General features: G+C 46.2%; 1 protein-coding gene across 1 annotated transcript in view; it reads left to right on the plus strand.

The window, feature by feature from the left end:
* Positions 1 to 12,500, plus strand: part of LOC139765148 (putative neural-cadherin 2) — a 613,316-nt gene that overhangs the window by 592,634 nt on the left and 8,182 nt on the right. Inside the window, 1 exon segment of the mRNA XM_071692340.1 lies at positions 5,997 to 6,175. Within this exon segment, the coding sequence (XP_071548441.1) occupies positions 5,997 to 6,175 (179 nt within the window).

Below are 12,500 nucleotides of genomic sequence, written 5' to 3' on the forward strand. Positions count from 1 at the left end.
GCAACACATAATCCGGTAATCCGGCAATACGGGACTCGCTTTAGCTACCGGATTAGGAGCGGATTTGCGTTGCTTTAGCGGGTTTCTAACCCACTGCACACAGAACTGGCACGAACCACCCCCCCTTTTTACCGCCTCTCTCTCTCTCTCTCTCTCTCTCTCTCTCTCTCTCTCTCTCTCTCTCTCTCTCTCTCTCTCTGAAAAGTAGAAGACAACCTGATCCATTAAAAAGAAAATAAATCAATGGAACAGTAGACAATACAGTGGCTTCTTCCTTACAGTGAGAGAGAGAGAGAGAGAGAGAGAGAGAGAGAGAGAGAGAGAGAGAGAGAGAGAGTGAGAGAGAGAGAGAGGAAATGTTCAAGAGACACACTCGAAGCTGAGGATTCGAAGCCGAGTCCAGTACTCGGCACTCTAGGTGGAGTGAAACCCACACGGCCATGAAGTTACAGAAGTCTCCCATTACAAACTGTAACTTACTGTATTCTGTAATGACGCCAAGTCCCTTACTGTATTCTGTAATAACGCTAAGACTCTTACTGTATTCTGTGAAGACGCCAAGACCCTAACTGTATTGTGCGGCTCAGGATTCGAACTCGGTTCGAACACTCGAAGCGAGGCGCTTACAACCACTCAGCTATGACGGCACAGAGACCAGCCACCTCAGACCATGGTCTGTGGTCTGTTAGATTTAGGAAGACCCATCTCCCGCCGCCACCTCCTTCCAATCTCCTGGCTTCCCTTCTACCCCATACCTCCTCCAATCCCCTTCCCTTCCCTCCTATCCCCTTTCCACACTCCTGTCTACCATTCCCTCCTATCCCCTTTCAACACTCCTGTCTACCCTTCCCTCCTATCCCCTTTCCACTCTCCTGTCTACCCTTCCCTCCTATCCCCTTTCCACTCTCCTGTCTACCCTTCCCTCTTGTCTCCTTTCCACTCTCCTGTCTACCCTCCATTCCCCTCTCTGCTCCTTCAGTCACATGTCATGAATTTATATTTATCTCTGACCATGAATTTATCATTATTGGCTCCGTATCACTAGCAGATATTAACCCTCTCCCCCCCAGTGTTGTAATGTCCTCCCGACATCATTTCCTCTCTTCCTTCTTGGACCAACAGTCCTGAAGTTTATAGCATTTAATACCGATTTATCTAATTCCTCATCTCGTTTATCAGAGATTTTAAGCTTTTCTCGATCCTCAGTTTACCTGCGGAATTCCTTTTGCCCCAATTCACTCTCGGATAGAGTAGGTTTCGGTGTGGTAGTGCAAGTTTTCTTGATCCTATGTTCACCCTACGAAAAATTCCCTCCATGAAGATTCAATTCTCTTTAGACAGATTGAGCGTGTTTACGAGAAGAGAAGGAATTATGAGCCGCGATTTGTTTTAATCTTTTCTGAATGAGGGAAAATTATTTTTGCATGAATCAAACGATAAATCTCGCTGAGATATATTTTTCCCCTGATCCTAAATATATTTCCAAGGATAGTTTCACTTCGGGTGCGTTAGTTCTGATGTCGTTCAAACGTCGGATGTTTTTGCTGGTTTTTTGCAAGGAAATCACTGACAGACTCTAAACGAAAAGTATTTATGATGATTCGGGTATGCGAATACCATGCGTCCTTCACCCCCGCTCATGATATGGTGATACAACGCAACTAGGAAAAAAAACAACACAGATAGGAGTAGTTCGTAATGTTATAGCGTTGAAGTTGACGCCCGGGAACAGAGGTCCTATATAGGCTTAGAATCCACGTTCCATCGGAGACGATTGCGTTCCTGGAGTGTGGGCGGTGTAGGCAAAGCTCATTGCTCCGACTGGTGGCTTGGGGGAGGGTAGGTTCCACTGGCGTCTCAACACTTAGGAGAATCGCATGAAGGTCGGAAGTGAGCGATCGGGGGGTTCTATATCTATGTGCCGTACTCGTGAATAGTGTTAAGAGAGTTTATAGCCTTGGGTCATAGCACCGTCATAAACCACCATTTTCAAGGATAAGCTGGACACTAGAACTCGTCTCAGATGTAATCCAGAGTGAACTTCGGTTTCCTCTCTCCTCCTTCCTCCCCCGCCACCTTCTTGTGATCCCATTATTCCCCCCTAGCGAGAGAGAGAGAGAGAGAGAGAGAGAGAGAGAGAGAGAGAGATAGAGAGAAAGGGGGAGGGGCAGAGACTTTTGCCTCTCGGCACCGGGTGGAAATAAGCCAAGAGCCACCAGTTCTCCAACGATCAAAGATAACGAGAGGACATTAAAACAAGCCGTTTCCAAAAAACTTCCGCCAAGGGGGTGTGTGTGGAGGAGGAGGAGGAGGAGAGGGCGGGGTGGTAAACTACGTTATAAGGACAACAGCCCCGTAAACCGTTCCCCTCATAACAGTTCCTATGATTTTCAGACAATAGATGACAAGATTGTGTGTGGTGGTGGGAGGAGGGAGGGAGGAGGGAGGTGGGTGGAGGAGAGCTTGAAGTAGAAAAGGGGTTTGTTGTGGGTCTGTTCTCATATCGAGAACTGACACCAGGGGACTAAAAAAAAAGAAAAAAGAAAAAAAAATCTCTCCCATCGAAGCCAAAAATTAAAAGAAAACATTTTGGAAGGCATGGAAAACAAACAGACCTGTCTTTTTTTTTTTTCTTTTAGGAAAAAAAAAGGGGAAGGGATTATAGCTCTTTGGGAGAACACATAGGAAAGGAAAGAGTTTTCCAAAGTTAAAGCGGTGAAAGGAAGGAAACAATCACCACAGCCCATTCTTGCGTGGATGATGTGTGGAAAACTGAGAATACCTATTCTTCAGTATTTCATGTAGTGATATGACCCAAGTTTATGCAAGGATACCCTTATTATTAATGAAGACATGTGTATAAAGATTAGTATCTTAAATGGATGTATTTTTACGAATCCATGTCCGGTCGCATTTACAATGTGAGACTAAAGATGATTGAATAATCAATTGTTTTTTGATATTAGTAGAAACTGCACCGGCAGCTGAGGCCCTATATATATATATATATATATATATATATATATATATATATATATATATATATATATATCCCCTAGCCTGAGCCAAGTACCCATTTTATCCACCAAACCCCCCTTAGGGGCGGATGAACAGCTGGGTTGACTGTGGACCCGACTGTCGTCCCCAGGATTCGAACCTATGCTTGGGCCCGACCCCGGGCGGGCCCGAGAATGCGTCACGGTCAGGAACGCTAACCCGTTACATGAATGACGTATTATTTACATACTAAGGTCATACAGTCATGGAGAGCATTGCAGGATGGTAGAGACATAGGATCGGTGAGAAATTATATTCATGTTTCTCTGGTTGCATCCTGGAAACTGATCAAAGGGTTGTTGTTATTTTTGTTTTTGTGTTTTTTTTTTCTATCTTTCGTGTCTCGATTAATGCAACCAGTGGTGCCATTGATCATACCAGTGGGTCGAGCGTTCCACGTCTGTAGTTATAGTTGTAGTTATAACAAGGCTGCTAGGATCTTCAGACGTTATAGTTATAGTTATAACAAGACTGTTAGGGTCTTCAAATGTCTCTAGTTATAGTTGTAGTTATAACAAGGCTGCTAGGATCTTCTAATGTCTCTAGTTATAGTTATAGTTATAAAAAGGTTGCTAAGATCTTCAGACGTTATATTTAAAGACATAACAAGGCTGCTAGGATCTTCTAATGTCTCTAGTTATAGTTGTATTTATAACACGGCTGCTAGGATCCTCAGACGTCTCTAGTTATAGTTATAGTTATAACAAGGTTGCTAAGATCTTCAGACGTTATATTTAAAGACATAACAAGGCTGCTAGGATCTTCTAATGTCTCTAGTTATAGTTATAGTTATAACAAGGCTGCTAGGATCTTCAGACGTCTCTAGTTATAGTTGTAACAAGGCTACTAGGATCTTCTAATATCTCTAGTTATAGTTGTAGTTGTAACAAGGCTGATAGGATCTTCTAATGTCTCTAGTTATAGTTACATTTATAACAAGGCCGTTATGATCTTCAGACGTCCGTAGTTATAGTTGTAGTTATAATTCCCACCTCTGTAAATCCTGGTCACACAACTCTGTCGTTCAAGAGAGTGAACGGAAATTATTCTTGTTTTTTGGTTCGTTAGGAAGAGAGACGCGTCTGGAGGTGCTCGATCCACATGTACAACTTGGCTGTTGTTGTTTGTTGTTGTTGTTGTTGTTGTTGTTGTTGTTTTAAACGTTTGTCGACAAATCTCGTAAAACCTTTTTTTTAAACGTTCGTCGACAAATCTCTTAAAACCTTTTTTTTTTAACGTTCGTCGACAAATCTCGTAAAACCTTTTTTTTAAACGTTCGTCGACAAATCTCTTAAAACTCTTTTTTTTTAAACGTTTGTCGACAAATCGCGTAAAAACTTTTTTTCTAAAACGTTCATCAACAAATCTCGTAAAGACTGTTTTTAAAAAACGTTTGTCAACAAATCTGGTTAACCATTTTTTTAAACGTTCGACGACAAATCTCGTAAAACCTTTTATTTTTTCTCTCTCATTCGACATGTAGGTTCGTCTCTTGACTCGTATTTAAATCCGACCTTTTAAAATGAAAAAGCATTCACCAAAGATTAATGCTACAAAGGGGGGCCTTGTTCAAGCTAGCTTAAAAAGATAAAGAAAAATGCCTCTTTATTCATAACAAAGGCTAATTATTTTGCTTTTTTTCTGAAGGTATTTTGCCTTTTATGAAGGTATTTTGCCTTTTCTGAAGGTATTTTGCCTTTTATGAAGGTATTTTCCCTTTTATGAAGGTATTTTGCCTTTTCTGAAGTGACTTTGTGTGATTTTTGGACCATCATCTTCCCCCCCCTCTCTCTCTATATATATATATACATACCTTCTCCTTTAAACGGGGCATCCCTTGGTGACCTTTGACATGGCGTGAAGGTCAGCAGGCGCGTGACGAAACGATCTTGCACAACACTCCTGCAGAAACGTGTCTTACAATTGAGTGAGATTGGATGAGTTTACCCTGCTGCTCTCTCTCTCTCTCTCTCTCTCTCTCTCTCTCTCTCTCTCTCTCTCTCTCTCTCTCTCTCTCTCTCTCTCTCTCTCTCTCTCTCTCTCGTTTGTCTATCCATCTATCTGTCTATTTATCTATTTCTTTATCCCTCCATCCGTCTATCTATCTATCTATCTATGTGTCTATTTAACTATTTCTTTATCCCTCCATCCGTCTATCTATCTATCTGTCTATCTGTCTATTAATCTATCTACCTCTCTGTCTAACTGTATCTATCTATCTATCTGTCTATCTATCTGTCTGTCTATCTATCTGTCTATCTATCCATCTGTCTATCTGTATCTATCTATCTATCTATCTATCCATCTACCTATCTACATCTAAGTGAGATCGCGTTGGTAGAATTCCATTCTCTGTGCCTCTGGCATTACAGAGTCACTGATTCTGAAAGGGTGAGGTAGATTTTTGTGATCTTCTACGTCAACCCAAGAGTATCCAGCAGTATTTCTGATGAGGTAAATATAAACTGTAGTTTCTGTAAGGTGTTTCCTGATGAATTACGTCCAGGCGAATGACTAATTTACTCCATATTGATGAATATGATCAGTGAATGGGATTAATTTAGGTTTAGGATGTTTGAACCCACTGTGGGTTGATAGTTTTGATGCTCATTTGGGTTTTGTTGTTTTTTTTTTTTACAGTGATTGTGGGTTTTATGGTGTATTCCAGTCATTATGGATATTTGGTTTTGACATTCGTGTGTGTGTGTGTGTGTGTGTGTGTGTCATCATGACCTTGGATGACCTGTAATCACCTTATATATGTGTGTGTGTGTGTGTGTGTGTGTGTGTGTGTGTGTGTGTGTGTGTGTGTCATCATGACCTTGGATGAGCTGCAGTCACCTTAGTGTGTGTGTGTGTGTGTGTGTGTGTGTGTGTGTGTGTGTGTGACCCCTGCATGACCAGTCATGACTTAGGGATCCTTGGTGTGTACCTTCCAGACACGGCTCAGCCACCTTCCTGCTGGCTGACGACGGCGAGGGAGATCTCTACAACGCCTCGCTGGTCCTCGAGGGGCGCCAGTTGCTGGAGGTGGACAAGCAGGAGGGGGTGCACGTCGGCGGATCCCCTGAGTATGTGGGGATCAGTGTCTTCAAGATCCACGGCGATTACCACGATGGTACGTGTGCCATGATTGACCCACAGTTCTTATCCACCACACACGTCTGTGGGCCATAATTGACCCACAGATTTTATGTGTCACACACGTCTGTGTATCGTAACTGACACACAGTTCTTATCCACCACACACGTCTGTGTATCATAACTGACCCACAGTTCTTATCCACCACACACGTCTGTGGGCCATAATTGACCCACAGTTCTTATCCACCACACACGTCTGTGGGCCATAATTGACCCACGGCTCTTAACCACCACACACGTCTGTGTGCCATAATTGAGGCTTATCTACCACACATGTAGCATTTCTATACCATGATGGTATGTGCCATGATTGACCCCCCAACTCTTACCTACCCCATATGTAGCTTTACCTCGCTTGTAACATGTCTGTTTCTGACGTAGATCAATACAGTATCACTTTACAGGTCCCAGACCTACAGTCTGTATTCTCGCGTGTATCTTCCTCAACGGACATGTTCCCATAGGCTGTATTCCCTGTATTCATAAAGACATAAAGACTACAGTATGTTCGTGTGGGAGACATTTCCATCAGGTGTACAGGACTGAGGCCCTCACGAATATTGTGTATCTGTTCACGAACGCAGTGTAGAGGGAATTATATATATATATTGAGCCTTCTTTGCGTCTAGAAGGGTCAAGATGAAGGTAGATTTTAACCTCTTGTCCAAATATTTTCTTAATATATTAGAGTTAAGGCCAAACATAATTGTGTAGCATCGCTCAACTTAAGCAGACCACACACTGACGGTAGCTACTTCCTCTGAGGCCCTTTAGATGTAGTCTTAGTACGTAAACTCACCACTTGATGACAGCACCTCTACCCCAGGTCATCCTCCTGCCTACCAGGAGTCACAGAGATGACTTATAGTTGACGAGATATTAAGTACGCAGGACATTAAGTATCCACAACTTACATAAGTACATGGTGCTCAGAAAATGGGGCGACAAGGCCTGGCTTGTTTTCCCTACGAGCCTAATACAGTCGATCTCGATGGTCCTAGGACCCAAAACTGAGTGACAGAATCCGGTCAATATAACGGGTTTAGGGAAGGGATCATTCGCTCTTCTTTAGGCTTGACGCAGGGGGGGGGGGCTCTATATTTCATTGAGATAGCCAAAGGAGAGAAGGTATCTCTCGCGCGCCCGCGACTTCCCAAAAGTGAAGTAAGGGCACGGACGAAATTCAGATGTCCCTCGCAGGGGGTTTCCCTCGCCTCGTTAAAGGATTTCTATGGATAGAAATCTCTTGACGTAGCTCCTTCACTCTCCGCTGATTGGCCCAGTCGGGAAGGGGTAAACACCCCCAGACACAAGAAACTAATGCCTCGTCTACGGTGTCGAGATTTGATGAGAGGCGAAAGGGGTTGTTTTCTTGAAGGAGTGAGCTCTCGTCATCATCTCCGACGGGAAGAGAATTTGGTGTAGGACAAGGCTGCTCTATACTTCAGGGTTGAAATGACGAATAGAAGATGACAAACACCTTGTGACAGGACGACTCGATTGGACCTATGACCCTGGGGAGTGTTTCCACAGAGCAAGAGATAAGGTGGTGAATTTCACCTTCGAATAAGGAGGGAGAGAGAAAAAAAAAAGAGGTTGCCATCCACCTCTAGTTAGTGGGGACGTGAGCCACATAGACGAAGCAGGTAAGGGCAGACCTCTTGTTCCCTCGAGCGAGGCCTACATAATGAACAGAGGCGTCTCTGGCGTGGCCGACAGACACAAAGGGCGACCACGACAGACCTCAGCAGGAGGCGGGCGCTCCCGCCAGCGGCGTGACAGGTCATAAGTCATGGTGGGGAGGGAGAGGCGTCGCCCCACCACTTGTTATACAGTCAACTTGACCCCAAGTGGTGTCTCTCAGGGTTGTTGTTGTTGTTGTTATTCTTGCTGTTGTTAGGCCTCGCCAGACTCGGCTCCGTGTCTGAAGATGATGGACCGTCTTCAGTGACTCCTTGAGTCTTTGGATTGTTACTGAACATCATCTTTTCTTTTAAGGGATTAGCGGATTAGTATTGAGTCCCAACCTGCTTTCCCCGGTGCGACAGACTCTCCCACCGAATCACCAGCCCAGTCTCCTCTCACGTCACCATAAATAGTCTTGGGCTGTAGAGGCAAAAATGCCCCCATTACTGTCGGCCAACTCGACCCTGGGATGATGAAGAGGGGTGTCTTACGAACAAAGAACTGGGGGAAAAAAAGAGATATACTTAATTCCAACTTTAAGCTTAATCACATATTCTTTAGGGGAGATTTTCAACCTCATGACTCTACTACTGTCGGGAACTTTATAGTCCATTATAGTGTAAGAACAAAAAAAGGACTCGATCCTCTGTTTGCTTGTTTTTTAAGAGGCTTTTATACTTTTGTAGGAATTAGAAGCCTTTGTGGGGCATTAAACACCGCCATTACGCCCATCACCTCCAAATCTTGGGACCAGGCGCTTCCGGAGCAACGCTTCCTCTCGCTAAGTCCCCCCTATAAAAAGAAGAAGAAATTAGCATTTCTCTTAGAGGCACAAATAAAGGAAAGAAAACGGAAGGAGGCAGGTTTGGTGGGGTTACTCATTACGGGGTAACTAAAGACAAGAGGTTCGTGCCAAGCTTAAACCTGACGACGCTCCAAGCAACGAAAGATATCGAAAGGAAATTAATGGAAGGAATCTGTTCGTTATAAGGAGAAGGTCTCTGTGATCCACCCCAGTCACCCCGCTCGTTAAAAAGCTACGACGTTCTTTAATTTTTTTGTTCCCATCTTGTGACAGACGGACGAAAAAGGAACCGCCATACTTACCTCGGTCTTGACCAGGGCAACCGAGCGCCCGCTTCGACGCGGCGTTCATTATCGTCCCAGACACTTTGAGACATGACGGACGATGGTTTATTTGGGGTGGGGAGTGGGTGACCTAAAGAGACGGTGCGTTCTCGCCGTGCGCTGAGGGCAGGAGGAGATGTCGAGGTGGCGAATTACAGACGGTCAGCACACCGGCAGGAGACCTTATCTCAGCCACTGAGGATCAAGGGGCTTCGTTTACACCACCTGGGAAGTCTTGGCCATCTTGGCCACGACGGTACTATCCCCCTTTCAGAAGAACGGTACGATGCCTCAGAATGACGGTGCGATGCCTCAGAACGACGGTGCGATGCCTCAGAACGACGGTACGGTCTCAGAACGACGGTACGATGCCTCAGAATGACGATGCGATGCCTCAGAACGACGGTACGATGCCTCGGAAAGATGGTACGATACCTTAGCACCACGGTACGTTGCTTGTACACGACGGCACGTTGCCTCAGAAACGACGGTGCGATCCGTGAACACGACGGTGCGATGACCCTTTTTTTGGCCTGATGGTACGATCCTCGAGTCCAAAGGTACGATCCTTGAGCACTCTCCTTTACCCAAGCAGTTCGATCCCTGAGCGCTAACCATTAACCCAACGATACGGCCCCTGAGCACTGCTATCCTTTATTTAAGCCCGTCGATCCCTGAGCACCACAGCTGAGCGATCCTTAAGCATGAGGCTACGACCGTGATCAGGCAATTATCTACACACAGATCCTCCTCCTCCTCCTCCTAAGACTGGCCAATCCTCGTACTCTTGCGATGCTCCCGAGCATGTTTTGAGTGAATGCTGTGAGTGGCCAGCCCTGCTCTCGCGTTGTTCGTGAGCCTTGATTGCTTGATATCTTTTGATTGGCCAGTCGTGCTCTCGCGATCTCCATGGGAATGCTTGATCAATCTTTGGACTGGCCAGTCCCCACACTCGTAGTACTCATTACAACGCCCGAGCATCCAATCCCACCCACCTCATGATGATGCCCGAGTGCTCCAGTGACAAGCCAAATCCCGCTATCGCGATGTTTTACGATTATGATTTTCGAGTTCGTCTCAAAGTGTCGCATCCCACGAGACTCTATCTCCTGTGGGCGGATGCAACAGTAATCTGGCTAACACTCTACACACACACACACACACACACATTCCCACCCTCACCATCACCTCCTCCTCCAACTATTACTACTTCTGCTAAGTCCGCCAGATACACACACACACACACACACACATTCCCACCCTCACCATCACTTCTTCCTCCTCCTCCTCCTCCTCCTCCTCCTGCTACTACTACTACTGGTAAGTCCGCCAGACAACAGATACACACACACACACACTCCCACCCTCACCATCACCTCCTCCTCCTCCTCCTCCTGCTACTACTACTGCTGCTAAGTCCGCCAGACAACACACACACACACACACACATTCCCACCCTCATCATCACCTCCTCCTCCTCCTCCTGCTACTACTGCTACTAAGTCCGCCAGACAACAGAACATTTGCCTCGACCGCACTCCACCGTCGCTGAGGCTGACAGACGAAAATTGAAGAGTTCAGAAATGCTTTGGGAAGGGGTCGGATTTGGGGGGAGGGGAGTTGTGTGCCACAGATACAGAGTGGAGTGTGGAGTTTAAGTGGCTCGTGGTGGTACGTGTTTGTCATACCCTCCCCACCCCCGACCCTCCCACTGGAATAAAGTGGCTGCTGGAGATTTGGGTGGGAGGAGGGAGTGGATGAGGTTGGGTGGGTGGGGGAGAGATAACGGTGTTGGTGTTGGCTGGGCCAACTGTGCGATGTTCTGAGTTTATCTTTGCTCCGTGTTGGAAATGTTCTTGTGTGTGTGTGTGTGTGTAGAGCAAAGGTGGGGGGACGTAAGAGAGAGAGAGGGAGGGAGGGAGAGGGAGAGGGAGGGAGAGAATAGCTAGGGAGTAGTAAGAACTGGGAGAAGGAAAGTGAGAGCAGGTGAGATTGATGTATTAGAGAGAGAGAGAGAGAGAGAGAGAGAGAGAGAGAGAGAGAGAGAGAGAGAGAGAGAGAGAGAGAGAGAGTGACAGACAGACAGACAGACAGACAAAGAGAGACAGACAGACAGAGAGAGATAGATAGAGAGAGAGAGAGAGAGAGAGAGAGAGAGAGAGAGAGAGAGAGAGAGAGAGAGAGAGAGAGAGATCTTGGATTATTATATATAACGTGACTTAACCCGTCAGCGTACGGTCAGGAGTATAATAGCGTCGTCGACCGACTTCCCACCCACCCTCCGATGGAGGCCCCCCTCACCTTACCCTGCTCCCGCGTGGAGCTAAGCCTGGAAGCTGCAGGAGCCACGTCGAGAAAAAAAAAAATGGGTCCTGGGGTTGTATAACTTGCTACTTACTTGTTAGCAGACGCGCACTCCTCCCTCCCGCGCCTCTCTCTCTCTCTCTCTCTCTCTCTCTCTCTCTCTCTCTCTCTCTCTCTCTCTCTCTCTCTCTCTCTCTCTCTCACACACACACACACACACACTCAAGCGCACAAAGCTGAACAAAGGCGGAAGAGAATGGATGTCATTATTCAAGGTTAATGCCATTCTGTTTGTTGAATGAACATGAGGAGTGAAGCAGATGGGCGAGTCATTCCCTCTCGGAATACAGGAGTAGGAGGAGGAGGAGGAAGACGAGGAGGAGGAAGACGAGGAGGAGGAAGAAGAGAAGAAGAGGGAAGGGTGGGAGGGGAGGAGAAGGTGGTGTGGGTGTTGGATCATGACAGTAAGTGCAGGTGTAAACGTGGGAGACTCGCGGCGTCCAAAGGCGACAGGAAGTATCAGTGTGACAAAAAAGGAAGCTTGAGTGAAGGAGTAGCTGAGGAAGCGGCTGGATACGTGTGAGTGACGATGACATGAGGCTGGGCAGTGAGGGAACGTGAGCTGGGAGTACCTCGCTGCGACGAAGGAGGAGACTCCCAGGTCCTCTGTGCAGTGAGAGAAGTGTGGAGTGTGGAGGTGAATCGTATGATATTGTCCTCGTCTCCCGTGGTTGAAGGGGGTGTAGGAACGTGGCTTTCTTCTTAGTACTGATGGTAGAAGACTAGCGGCTGAGACGACATATATACATAGAGGTGAGGGTATCAAATGAGGAAAAGATGAGGAAAATAGACACAGAGGTTATAGTACTGGGTGAAGATATGAGGAAATTAAGCATGGCTGGACTCCTAATGAAGACGAAAGGTTTATTGAAGAAGATTCGGGATGGTGTGGTTAAAGGTGCGAGGGGAAAGAGAGAAAAAGAGAGAGAGAAAGATAGCGTAAGGTGAGAGAGAGAGAGAGAGAGAGAGAGAGAGAGAGAGAGAGAGAGAGAGAGAGAGAGAGAGAGAGAGAGAGAGATGGAGTGAGGTATTCAGTGAATGAGGCAAGGCAAGGCGAGGGAGCGTTCCGTATTCTGAGCAGGCACTGCTCGAGTGCAATCCTCACTCCGTCACGTATGAAT

The sequence above is a fragment of the Panulirus ornatus genome, chromosome 53 (assembly GCF_036320965.1).
Source record: "Panulirus ornatus isolate Po-2019 chromosome 53, ASM3632096v1, whole genome shotgun sequence".
Lineage (NCBI taxonomy): Eukaryota > Metazoa > Arthropoda > Malacostraca > Decapoda > Palinuridae > Panulirus > Panulirus ornatus.